This window comes from Helicoverpa zea, chromosome 11 (genome assembly GCF_022581195.2).
Source record: "Helicoverpa zea isolate HzStark_Cry1AcR chromosome 11, ilHelZeax1.1, whole genome shotgun sequence".
In the NCBI taxonomy this organism is placed as follows: domain Eukaryota; kingdom Metazoa; phylum Arthropoda; class Insecta; order Lepidoptera; family Noctuidae; genus Helicoverpa; species Helicoverpa zea.
The window spans coordinates 2,108,480-2,123,047 of record NC_061462.1 but is presented as its reverse complement, the minus strand read 5'-3'; the positions used below and the strand labels follow the sequence as shown (position 1 = coordinate 2,123,047).

The 14,568-nt window shown below is 34.7% G+C and overlaps 1 protein-coding gene across 2 annotated transcripts in view; it reads left to right on the top strand.

Annotated features, from left to right (window-relative positions):
* LOC124634522 (cubilin) overlaps positions 1-14,568 on the top strand; it is a 108,433-nt gene that overhangs the window by 14,340 nt on the left and 79,525 nt on the right. For both annotated transcript variants that reach the window (XM_047170123.1, XM_047170122.1), the window contains exons 2-3: positions 4,336-4,388; positions 5,197-5,292. In XM_047170123.1, the coding sequence (XP_047026079.1) occupies positions 5,205-5,292 (88 nt within the window). In that variant the 5' untranslated portion in view covers positions 4,336-4,388; positions 5,197-5,204. The remainder of the gene's footprint in view (positions 1-4,335; positions 4,389-5,196; positions 5,293-14,568) is intronic.

Genomic DNA, 14,568 nt, shown 5'->3' with positions numbered 1-14,568 from the left:
TCAATACTATTTTCGCTTTGGATACTGTTTTCTTCTTCCATTTTGAACAAATAACACGAACGTCCGCCTGCCTTGAAATCTTTTCCTCAACTAAAATATTGCCGCGCGCCCGCACACGTCAATATGATTGACAATACCCCTGCCTCCCCCCGATATTGACGTGAAAAAATCTGAATTTCTGGATAATCTACAATATTATTGAACAATACCGCAATACAGGCCGCACACACACAATATTATTGACAATACGTACTTTATTGACAATATTATTGAGTGTGTGCGGCTAGCCATAGGAGATGCCCTGAAAAAAGAGATGAACTACTTTTTGTTGCGCAGAACTCGCCTTGACGCTTTTATTGCTCAAAATCGAAATCGCAATGGAAATCTGATATTAGAAAATATGACTCTTACAATTTTTAGCTTCAAATTTTTTTTGCAGTTTTTAAGCTTGTTTTACTCTTGCGTTGAATCAGCCTGTAACAATTTTTATTAAAATTCATTATAGTCCATTGATCTGTACATACAGACTGTAACAACAGAAATAGACATAGGTACAGAGCTAAATACATATAAACAACATTATTGTCCAAGAACAAAATAGTCCTTAAACTTTATCCACCCACTACAAACTCCAACAGACCAACTAGAACACGGAGATAGAATACCAGAACAGCCTTCATTCACAACTCACTAGGGAATTATGTTCATACTCATACATTGTGGCTTCCAGTATTAAGTTGAAGCATTCAGGCTTGTTGTTGCACCGCGTTGCACATTCCATTGAACTGTGTCGCTTTGTGTAATGCAGTTATGAAAACTATAGAGGACTTTAAAGTTTTATTACAATGGGGATAGAAGGTAGAAATAACACTACAAGACTTTCGTGTAGGTATCTTTTATTTTGTGTTTATTGTTTGTATGGTAGAGATAAATATCTAGGTCTCATACAACTTTAAGTTGGTTTATTGAAAGATTGAAAACAATATCAGTGTTGTAGATGAAAAAGGAAAAGGTGGAAAAAGTTGTGTAGCTTTATCTTAGGTTTAATTTTTTCACTATTATTTCCCTTATTACTTCAATTCTTGGGTATTAGAATAAAAGTACACCAATTTTTTAAATATAATATTTCATTTCACTTTCAAGATAAAACAAAAAAGATAGCAGTACATAAAGGTATCTCACAATGGCACGATCGTAACCGTCGCTTGTCGCTCCCTAAAAAGCGCATAAAAGTATACGGGGGACGTATCTCCGCCCTTAAAATATTTACCTACTCATCGATGTTCGGTCGAACTTACTTCTACGTAGTTGCGAATAACTTTATGTTCGTCACGGTCGCGCTAGGGGTTGCTGTGGACCAGGGCCGGATTTGGCAGGCGCGGGGCCCGCAGCAAATTGTCATGTGGAGTAATTGTTTTGTTGTTTAAAATATATTTTCTTTAATCACAACAACCTTTTTTAATGACAAATCGAACATACATCATCATAGCTATAAGGTATGCCGTATGAGAAACTAACAACCGAGCTCATCTAGATAGAAAGGAATTGTTTTCAAAAAATATTTTATGTGTAGAATAAGGGATTAAAAAAAAATGTTTTTGTGCCTTAATCAGCTACAAGGCCACCGTTTGCTGTGGGCCCTTGCTACATACTAAATTCGTCTCTGGCTATAACTCGATAGACTGGCCGCGGTTCGTTGGGTGACCCAATTTGGCTTTCGTTCCCTTCCGACTGGAGCTGGTGATTTTCGATTACATGAGCTTTGCTGGATTAGTTTTTCTTTTCTTTTAGTGTTTTAATAGGAAATCGAAGCGTTTAATTAGGTTGGTTTGTGTTGATCGTTTTGCTTTGAGGAGCTTTATTTGTAGTTAATGCATTTGCAGTGTATAAAGATTGTTGAGAACATACATTTCATTTTTTATAGATTGTCTTATTTATTTTTTATATGTTAACTTTTATACTTATAAAATACAAACAGATTTTACAGTCCAATCTCTCCATTTGTCTCCATGCAAGCTATCGTCGCACCAGCATACATATTTTACAAGCAAAAGATTACTATTTATTATTAAACAAAAATGTGAAAAGCATTCTACAATGTTACGAAATCTTAGAACTGTGGTATAAAACTATTTTTTTAATATGAATAAGTGCAACTCATAAAATCATAGAAATGTATTCCAAATTCCCGGAACCACTCAAAAGCGCCCAAAACATAAATGTAAAAAATATTTTTTCAGCACTTTAATTTAATTCACTCTCATACCTTCACTTCGCTTGCATTTGAAATGAAGTGAGAAATTCCTTCATTGAATTCACCGACTATCTTTTTCCTGTGGCGTGGCTTTTGTTCAAGCGAACTGGCGTTTGATTGAACTAAATAGGAACTCCTACCAAGTTTTATCATCGGATTGCAGTTGAAAGTTTTTTATGAAGCTTGTTTGCTATATTTTGTCGGAATTTAGCTTGCATTTAGTTGGATATGGTGTATGAAGGCGCTTAAAAGTCGATATGGTTAAAACAATGTTACTTGTGAGATGACGGCAGGTAGAAGAGTATGGAAGGAGAAAACATGGTGCGCCGACCCCAAGTAAAATTGGCATAAGAGCAGGAGGATGATGATGATGTTGATAGTGTGTAAAAGCGCTTGAAGAAATGAGTGATTGAGATAATGTTACAGAGATGTCAATAGAAATGAGCCTGGATAACTTTGTATGGACACGTAGGGACTTTTTTCGAGTGGCCCCTTGTACTTTTAATATTACGTAATTTTGTGTGGGGGTCATACAGGTGAATGTACCTAATTATTACTAAGCTATATGTTATCCAGGCACAGAAAGAAGTTACAAAGTAAAATATTCGAAAATAATTGCTTATAATCGAAATATTTCCACATATTTCCAATTTGAAGCACCCCCCGTAATATTGTATGAGCGTTTTATGGCGAAAATTCGGTGTCACGTGCGCCCTTGTTTTATGAGAACAGTTTGAACGCCTTTGTAAGGGTAGGCGAGAAGTATACATATATCCCCTTACTTATAAAATCTCTAATCACCTTCTAAGCAACATTTTAACTAATCACTACTTAAAGTCTTAAGTAGTGATTAAATGTTAGTTAAGACATGCTTAAGCTACGTTTATAAGTAAGAATTTTCTTAAACAGCCCTTAAGTATTACTTATATTTAATTCACGTTTATAAGTAAGGCTGATAATGTAATAGTATAAAGTATACAGTAAGCGATAATATGTCCAGCAGTGGACTGCTATAGGCTGATGATGATGATGATACAGTAAGCGGGGTGATAAGTATAAGGTATAATGTATGATATGTTGTTGGGTATGATATGTTGTTGGGTATGATATGTTGTTGGGTATGATATGTTGTTAGGTATGATATGTTGTTGGGTATGATATGTTGTTGGGTACGGTGGTATGGTGTTTGAGTGAAGTGTTATGGATGTGGGCGTAGGAAAGGTTTGCATGTAGTGAAATGCGTTATAAAAATCTATGATAGGTAGTTGTTTATTTTATTTATTTATTTAATTCAGGCATCTGAGTGAGGCCCATAGAAAATATAATATTGTAATAACGATTTACCGTACTTAAATGTTACTAAAGCTTGGGTAAAAATGAATGGATGATAGATAAAAGAGATATTTGCAACAGGAATATCCATACCTCATCTGAAAGCTTTGAGTAAAGCAGACGTAGAAAAATGAAACTATCAGTATGACTCAAGCGCAAAAATACAATTTATCAGCAAAAATGTTTAAAATGAAACCTTAGCTAAAAATTACATTTTCCAAACAATGTAGGTACTGTGTAAAATAAAACACATTTATTTGAGCGTGATACATTTTTCTTAGTCTTGTTAGAGAAGCGAATTTGGCGATGTAGCCAAGTAACACATTCGCCAAGTAAATTGTATATCGCTACGACGGCTACGCCACTTCGTAGCCGGGGGCTACGCGCTACGTGCTACGCGTAACGAGAGATAGTATTGATGTCGCTATGAGAAAAGGATACCCAATAGTCTTTATTTGGTGTATGATATTGTTTTACAATTTTTACGTGTTGTTTATGTGTAAAGATATTATTTTAGGATTATTTTACTTCTTGTTAAGCAGATATGGTTTAAGTATGTTAATTAATTATGTAGAATGTATTTTTTAAGAAATGATCGACCACTTGAGAGTGGGTTCAATATTTAACTACCTTGTAATTAAAGTTCATCGAAAAATTATTCGTTTGTGTCTGAATAATATTGGAAAATATTCATGATAAACGAATACTGAAATATTTTGTTCCCAGTTTCATAAAGATTTTCTTTTCAGGTGATCTGTGGTGGGCGGACGGCCGCGTCGAAAACACACATGCTGACGATATGGTAAGTCATTTAAAACTTAGATAACTTTAACTGATACATTAAAAAAAAGTGTTATAGTTCGGCCATTCAGAGAATGCGTTCCTGACACGTCGCGATTGAACTGACGACGTAACTTTGCAATGGCGTTGCAGTTACGATAAAAATATTTTTGCTGGTTGTTTACCGTTTTAACAATTGAGGAGCATTAAAACAACATTATTATATCAATAATCAATGAATGTAGTTACGTCGTCAGTTCAATCGCGACGTGTCAGGAACGCATTCTCTGAATGGCCGAACTATACCAGTACCTAGCTAACATTTAATATTTTGCGAACGTTATACTCTTTACTTTGCATAACGTAACGTAAAAATCCCTTTTACGCTTCGAGGAAAGTGCTCGATTTTCCTTTACTAGCGCCATCTAGTCGTTTGCGGCGATAACATTAAGTCAGTCGGTTGGCCGCTCGTGGCGTTTCTAAACACAAACGTACCCCTAAGCGTTTAGTGTCGACACCTCCTACTAGATGGCGCTACATGTACCGCCTTGAACTGAAACTTTCTTGCTCGCCTTGGTAGCTTTGCATCAATGAATGATCTGAAGATTTTGTTTTTAAGTCAAATCTAATGTACAGCGGTAGTTTTTATGATTGTTTAAATATATTAATATGAATAATTGTTGGCATTATGGCCGACACATCCGCAATACTTTTATGGTTCGATTATTTTTATTAGGTTCACTTGTAGGGGTCATTACAGAATAGTAGGTAGGTACTGCAATTATACAGACATTTTAGGTGATATCTAATACTCATACTTATGTTCTCAGGATACAGTATGGCCGCGGCATATTGGCTCAACTCGCTCGGATGCCTGTCGCTGTCACTGCTATGTCTCTTCGCCACTACTCTACAAGTCACAAGCGGTCAGTACAATCAATTTGTCTAATAGTTCAAACAACATCGATGCAAATACATATCATAAAGTTACTAGCTACCTACCGCCCCACAAATTTTCTGTTAACTTGGTTCAGGTTTTATTAACTTTTTTTTATATAATAAGTATATTGATGAAACAAATGAGAAGTATTTTGGCAGTCGAAGAACTTATATGTAAGGTAGGTAGCCAGCGTATTCAAAGTCTTAAAACCTTATCAATGGCGGTTTTATTAGAAGGATGTAGGAAGGAGGAAGGAGAAGGATATCTACCAAGAAATGAATGAAAATGCGCGCATAGTGAATATACAGGGTTACTGGTAAGTAGACCGCATCCTTTCAGGAGGTGATAGTATAGGTCAATACGGACAAATTTGACCCTGGGATACACTGGGCAAAAGTTAACCCGTTTCAAGATAATCGAATTTTAAGATCTTTTCTTTACAAGTCGTCTAGGTACACGTATACATTTTTATTACTAGTTAAAAGTCTCGTTTTTGCGGATTTTTGTGTGTTTTGTGGCTTTTTGGATAGCTAGATAAATGTAGATGTTTTTTAAGTATTCTGCACAAAAAAATGAAGAGTAATATTTTTGAGAAAATATCTACTAAAAAAGTAATTGCTGTTCGCTATAATTTCCTCTGTGATTTGTACAGTTTTATGGTTTGTTATTATGAAATGATTCATCTTCTATCCAAAAACACACAAAAATCCACAAAAACAAGACTTTTGACTAATAATGAAAATGTATACGTGTACCTAGACGACTGATCTTGAAATTCGATTATCTTGAAACGGGTTAACTTTTGCCCAGTGTATCCCAGGGTCAAATTTGTCCGTATTGACCTATACTATCACCTCCTGAAAGGATGCGGTCTACTTACCAGTAACCCTGTATAAGCATTTTAGGTAAATAGAATTTTAAGGAGAATGGGGTGCATTCATCCAACTATATGATGTTCATAATTATTCTTTCAGTATCGATTTACTTACTTAAAAAAATTTTGAATATATTTTTTCTTTACACCCTTCTTTGTTCGTGTTGATTACGTATAACTATAGACGCATATTAAATATTTCACGTATAAATACAGAATAATTAAGAAAAACCAGCCACAAAATGCATATAATTATCTCACATATATACTACATCTGGTGTTGTTAATTTCCTCTCTTTACATGTATAAAGAGGTAAGGGAGTGAATTATTTATCTGTGTACAACAAAGGTTCTTACAGCCACTCTCATTATGACCTTATTTATACGGTGTGTGTCTAAACAAATGCGTTAATTTATAACCTCCTTGCGGGTCTCTTACGCTGTTGCCATTTGTCTATGTACCTCCTTGGTGATTATTTTTAAAGTTTACTAAAAATTATTCACCATTAAGGGCCGAATTTTAAATCACCTTTTATCTGAAGAATATGTTAGACGGCCTTTGCATCGAAAATATTTCAAACTTATATTTATTTATTACTTATATTTATTCGTCCCATAACTGATGATTAAAAATTGTCCCTTAATGTAATTCTATAAGATAAGGTAATTATCTACAGGGTAAGAATATTTGATAACCGTACTCTGCAGCCATTAAAACCATGTATCCCCAAGTCTCAAGGATCAAAAATCCCGTTACAACCTTCCCAAGCGATATCCTCTTTGGGCTTAGCCGTCCTGAGAAAAATATACTTATCCTTCTCTAACGTACGGTGAAGGACTACCCGTCCTTTTCTCCAGGCGCAGGGAAGCGATCAATAAGGATTCGGATTCTGAATTCGAATAAGATACCGTTGGGAACGAGAAATATTTTTGTAATTATGTTCAACCAGTTAGAAGGTTTATAATTATGTAATTTGAAGCTAGATAAATTATAAGATTTTATTACGTCACTCTTTTTAAAATAAAAAACTGAAAAAATATGTATTTGATATCATCTGTAAAATAAGCACAGTCACAAGTCTTTAAGACTGCAAAATAATTTAAATAAAAATTAAAACATCAAAACACGTTCTTTCTTTAAGTTGTCTAACAATAACAGCGCGACAATCAAAGTAAGAGCCTTTCTTTCAATTAACTACAATTTCAAAGAGTCTCGATGCAAATCTCAGCGTCTATTGTCTACGGGTGCTATTCTTGCATATTTTTCTGTTGAATTCCTTCATTTCTGGCGGGAAAGTCATTAGCATAATTACGTCGTCTCTCATAAACACGCTTCTAAAACATTTCGTAGTCATTTCAACGAATTTTTAAAGGGCAAAGGAAAATGAACGTGGAATTCTGGCTCATATCTTTTGTCGTACTGTACAGAGCACGGTACAGAGGCATTCTTTAGTCTGAGAGATTTTAACTCCACGACAGACCTACTTATAGCATAGATATTATAACCTCCTTTGTAACTGACGGGCTGAGTGTTCCACTTTCTTTTTAATTATAAAATGTCTTTCATAGTTTGCAATCGTAAAACTGGCCAGTTTTTTCCTTAACGGCTATAAAGTTATCGCTCAATTACTTTTATAGTGCAAGCAATAAAATCTTTAACGATTCAATAGGCATGATGACAATTTTTTAAATTCCTTTGTATGATGTAGGTATACGTCTATTTTATATGAAAAAATATTAATTTTAAGAAAATGCGAAGTTTTTTTATCAAATAATTGCATTTTTCTCTGTCCACTTTGAATCCGGCGCGAAAACGCTTGTCAGTGTCATGTCGTCACTTGTGACGTCACGACTGAAATTACAAGACGCAAGTAAACAACGCTCGTGCAATAATTAAGTTTTTTGTGTTATTAAATATGAATTCGAAAGTGCATAGGTGTTGTGGGGTCCCCCAGTGTAAGAACACATCCAAAACAACTCCTGATAAGTTATTTGTGTACGTTCCTCACAATAAAAAAATACGAAACAAGTGGCTTAAACTTGCAAGGCGAGATTCAAAAGCAATATTGCCCAGGGTACAACTTTTTTTTGTGAAGATCACTTTGATGTAAGTTATTACATAGTTCTCTAGATTCTAGCATAGTTTATAATGTAAATAACTATTTCGAGGTTAGGTTTCATCTCTCATTGTTTTTTAATTAAACTAGTATACTTACATGGAAGTTTTAACATTTCTAAATTCAGCTGAACAAAAATCTTTATTTGATGCCAAAAACTTTCCCAGCATTATGATATCAATTCTAGGCAAATTAGCGCTGTTTGCCTTGATAAATCCGGGCTCCATAACTCGTGTTATAAACAATTAATTAATTAAAAACAAAGATCGCAGTGGAAGTTCACAATAACGAAATGTGACGTTCGCGCGCTTTCGCGCGAGTTGTTTTGAGAAATGACGTCACGAGCTCTGATTGGTGTTCAAGATATCATGGCGGATTGCCTTATTTCGTAATTTTATTTTATAAAAATACATATTAATCACATTATTAACAAAGAAAACAATGCGCGTTTTATATTCCAAGCTTCAAGTTTAATTTAATAAATATATTATTTTAATGATTTTTGATTACTGTCATCATGCCTATTGTCAACACGAGTGGTGTTGTTTAATCGACATAGTGCTGTACTAACGAGTAAATGAAAACGAATAGTCGATTGTTTTGGCGAGTTCTCGAGATCATTCGTCACTGTGGACTCTGCGGTAACTTTAGATGGAATTTTCCTGTTTTCTTGACCCAAGCCTTTTTGCAGTGAGTGCGTGATCTCGGTCCGTCGAGTTACGAATTTACTGTTGTTCATGCATGATACAGGCGAGTTAAATATTTTGTGATGCTGGAAATTCGTTACGTACGTTCGGTAGTTTAAAAATTAAGTTACAAATAAAATAAAAATACATATAAATACATTTTATGCCAAGATTTCAAGCTATAAAGTTGTGCATTGCCCATTGCAGTTTTAATTGCAGTATAAATCCACAAAAGTGCCAATCCACAAAAGTGGCTCAAAGCAAAACGTTGAGAATTATCGACCTATCTCGCTTCTTTGTACCCTTGCTAAACTATTCGAAAAGCTTGTTCATTGCAAATTATATCCCTTTCTACAACACAGCCTAATTTCTGAACAACACGGTTTTGTGAGACAAAAATCGACTATTACTAACCTAATGATATTTACCAACTACCTGTTTAAAAATATGGACAGCAGAGCTCAAACGGACACTGTTTACACAGATTTTAAGAAGGCCTTTGACAGAGTGGACCACGAAATACTGCTAAACAAAATTGCTTACAACGGTATCAGGGGCAATTTACTTCGTTGGTTTCAGTCATACATTACCAATCGCAGTCAAACTGTTGTGAGTAACGGATACCTGTCTGACTCTTTCTCAGCTACGTCCGGAGTCCCTCAGGGATCGATACTGGGACCTTTGTTATTTATTCTGTACATAAATGACATTGGTAAATGCTTTCACAATAGTAAATTTCTCTTGTACGCCGATGATCTCAAAATCTTTAAAACAATTGCAACAGTTGATGACTGTCATCAGCTCCAGGATGACTTAAATAGACTATCCAATTATTGTGAAACTAATAAATTAAAGCTCAGCGTCCCTAAATGTAAAATTATCACTTTTACTAAAAAGAAAAACAAAATTTGTTGCGATTATTTTCTTGGTAACGAGAGCCTTACTAGAGAAGCTGAAATGTGCGACCTCGGTGTATTACTCGATAGTAAATTACACCTAGACCTACATATCAAGAAAATAATTGCTAAAGCTTACCAAATGTATAACTTAGTCATAAGATCCTCTAAAGATTTCAAACGCCCAGCTACCTACTTGTATCTCTTTAATGCTTTGGTTAGGCCTCAAGTGGAATATGCTTGTATAATATGGGACCCCCATTACATAAAATACAGTAAAGAAATAGAGAAAGTTCAGCGCAAATTTCTTCGAACAATGCAGTATAAGTGTCATTTGCACCGTCTTTCATATGAGAATTCGTTACAAAGATTCAAATTATTAACATTGCATTCAAGGCGGCTGGTACTTCAAGCTATGATGCTTCATGGTCTAGTACACAACATGTTTGACTGTTCGGAACTGGTCAATAATTTATCGTATATCGTACCCAGAACGGTAATAAGAAGAGAAGCTCGTGCGTACCCGGTGTTTGCTACGACTACTAGTCGAACAAACGCGGGTGCACGTGCACCTCTCCGTAGGTTAGTGAACAACTTTAATAAATACTTTCATAGAATAGATATTTTCGCCCTGACACGACAAGAATTCAAGAGAAACATTGTTAGAACATTAAATACTAACCCCCCATTAGTTTAAGTTTAGTTTAAGTTTATATAATGAAGTAGTATCGCAGACACCCCCAACCTGTACCCTTTTCTTAACCTAGTAACATGTGGAAACGTAGTGAATTGTGCTTTAATTACTTTAAATTTAAAACTAGCTGTAAGATTTTATTGCACAATTGTTTGTTTTCCCAATAAATAAAATAAAATAAAATAAAATAAAAAAAATAATCTTAATAGGCGTAAGGTCTGTAAAAGGCCAAAAATCATTATCATAATTCAATATGACCATCTACCATAAACACTAAACAAAACCAATATTTCATAGAACAAACTCGATCACATACTCAACAACGTTCGCAATGAAGCAGTGTAAATATTTCCATCCTTGTCATACGTCAAATATTAGGAATTCTACTAGAGTTCGAGCAAGATAAATCACATGCCATCCAACCAACTGTTACATGCGACCATCACAATCCATCTTCACTATTCTAGACTTTATGACGTTGAGATAAAGTTGAAGTTTGTGATGACGTTGTTAGTGGGGTGTAAAAGTTAAGTTGGTAAAGTTATAGCTAGAATATCGGAGGGTTCAGGAATAGATTCGCTTCAGGTCTCGTCTGAGGAGTTGTTACTCTCACTGTGATGCACTCCGCAGCTTGAGAAGGCTTAACTGCAATATACGAACCGTTTTGTTTGTTTTATTCGGTTATTCTATGAAGCATGATTTTTATGAAGTTATCGCCTACGAGGCTACGGGAATGCTACGCCGTAGCAGCGTAGTAGAGGTCGCATTAATTTAACTCAACACAAGCTTTTATTTAATACTTATAGCTTTAAATAAACCTCAAGTATTCCAATTGGCATAGATGATTTGCATCAGAAGGGTGATTATTTATTATAGATGCAAAAGTAGCACGTGAATTTTGAGCCCTTGCGGAATAAGTATATACCAACTTTGGAATAAGTTTTACGAACAATGTAATAGATCTTCAAAGTTATGTTAAGTTCTGGCTTCCACAGCATATACCCACTCAATATATACCAATCTTGTTCATAACACATCATAGTTATTTTGCCTAATAAACTGAGAGGTTTTATAGTTTATAATTTATGTAGTTTCGTGGGAGGATCTTTGCTAGGCCACATTGTTCCGTCAGCCGCAGGGTTTCGCACAATTTATCGCTTTGCCATACAGGGTTCTATTGTTATAATTAGCTTTGAAAGCCTATTTTTTATATCTTTCAAATAAAATGGTTTTGAAGGACGTGCTTATTGAGTAAAATAATTTCGAACGTATCTTAAAAATGTTCTGTGAAGTAACAAAATTGCTGCGAATCCAGTTGGTATCCTGAATGAATTTGTTTGTTATTTGGGACACATTTCCCACAAACATTGCCATTTACCCTGGTTTACCTGTGGGAAGCAATTTCCTTGTTATTATAACTCAAGTTCTTATTTCTTGAGATTCTGTATAATTTCTTAAATTAATTATTTGTTATACTGAACAAGTAAGGTTTACAGGTTTACAAATCTTTATCTTCATATAAAGGGTTAACATTAATAAACTTGGTTTGTACTCGACTATTTCTAAGAACCCAATTACTTTTAAACAAGCAAAACGAGTTGTAACAAAAACAAAAGCGCAAACTATTTCAGGTGTATCAAAAGGTCAATGACCCATCAGAAGGATTTTCATATTAACGGGAGAGCCGCAAAAATCCACATGAACATACCCGCACATTTTCCCTTTTAAAAGCCTTTGAGTTCAGTAATAAAGTACCTTTAAAATATACGATAACGACCGCCACAGCTACGTGACAAATTCACTTAAAATTGTAACTAAGCGAACAAAAATGTACGAGAAGCACAATGTACGAAAAATGCTTGAAAATTGCTGATGCTGCGAAAATAATCAGCTCTTAGATAAACAAGAATATTGGATATCGAGTGTCGTTGTATGCTTGCTTTTGTTTTTATCTTAATTAGATTTTAACGATAGCAAAAATAGCATTCCCTATTAACCAGTTTCAGCTGATGAATAAAATTGCAGATTTTATCGAGTGTCAAAAATTGTGCAAAAAAACCGGTTGCATTATGCTCCTGCGGTTAAACCAATACCTATAATTTAAGGCTAGCGCATATTTTTTTCTTCCATATTTTTTATTTATCGACTTCTCCCTTGTTTTATGTTCATCTCAATTAAATATTATTGTAGCTAAACATATTGTTAAATTCATTAGTGCTTCACTGGTCACAATTATGAGTCTCACAAAACATATTATTTTTAGATAGATTCTGATCGATAGGTTGATATCTATTGATATCTACAGATTGTATATCTATTACCCGAAACTTACACCTTAAACAACAAACGATTTTTCCAATAGCGAGGCCAGGTTAACTAAACTCATATCCGTATAATCAAAATGTTCCGTCAGAAATAATCGAGAGCATATTACTCACGGGGACGCAACAGAAAAAGGGTAAAGTAGATAAATTGGATCATAATATTACGGAGGACGGTAACAAAATGTACAATACAATTTGTAAGCTCTCAAAAAATGTTATTTGATTTTATGAACTTAGCATGAGGAAATATTAAAATATGTACTACTTAGCTTCTGTCAGCGATTTTGTCCATGGAAGTTAGAGTACGGATAAAAAGTAGCCTATAACTTTCCTCGATTAGTGGGCAATCTAACACCGAAATATTTCTTAAAAGTAAGTCCAGTACTTTAGCGCTTAGCATATTTAAAACAACAAGCAAATAAACTAACTGCAGTCTAACTCACAAAATCTGCAAATAAATTCTAATTCACTTGTGCAATCACTATTGTTTCATTATCATTTAATTAAAATATATGCGACTAACAAATAACTTCTACTCTCCACGTTTGTTGCACAGTCTAACGCGTCTCTATGGACAAGTTTTATTAACTTGGCAACACTTTGCACGCTGCCGTCTTTACACATCCCACCTGCATTGTGTTACATACATGGAAAAAGATTTTCACCGCACAGACTATTAAACTTTTCACGGTGTTCCATACAAAAATGTGTGGAAATATCAGCTTTGATTGCTAATGTATTTCTTAATTGATTTTTACATTTTGTTAAATGTAATTCTATTTTAAATTTCCTTTTATTTTCTGAGATAATTCACCCACTCATACCTAAACATGAATGCTTGCATGCAAATCTATTGACATGTAAGTATTTGGAAAATATTGAATTTGGAGTGACACGATTAAGTGCATTTAGGAAGGCTTTCGTTGCCCCTTTTATCCCTCAATTTTCTCTAATACACAAATCGAAAATTCCAAGTATTACGAAGTGCAAAAGTAAGTTCAATAGACAAGAACCAACAAACTCCCGTGAACAGCTGTGTGTGAGGTATCCGTCGTATAATCTGTTTGCGCTCAGGATAGCGTGCTCATCTGTAATCCCGGTCTAAATCCCAACACGGCGAGCGCAATTAATAAAACTGCGCTCCCTTCGCTACTCTTTCCCGGGATTATGGCTTACGCGCATCCCGCGATGTCTGCGGTGATTTTGATTTTATTAATGTGGTGATGATTTGAGTAATAAGTTTATTAGGAAAGGAGAGAAGGTAAGAAAGTGTTTCCCAGTGGTTTTCCAACTCGTACCTATACTTTCAGTGTACCTAGATAAGCTATCTACATTGCCGTTGTCACCTTAAACTATTGAAATTATCTACTTAAAGATTCCGAATAATCTTACTGATGAGAAGAACAAAAAAAACTGTATTATTTAGTAAAAGTTTCATAGTACCAATTTCAAGTTTAAATTATCAAGCTATAAAATACTGTAACCACAGTCCATCATCATAGGTTTAGTGTAGAACCGCAGTTATCCGCGTATAAAATAACGAATCGAACACAAAGACTGATTTAGACCGCAGATACCACACTGACCTAATTCCTAGACAGGCTTCACATCCCGACCTGAAACGTTAAGTATGCCTGAAACTGAAGAGCTCTGATATTTTTTTCATTTTTG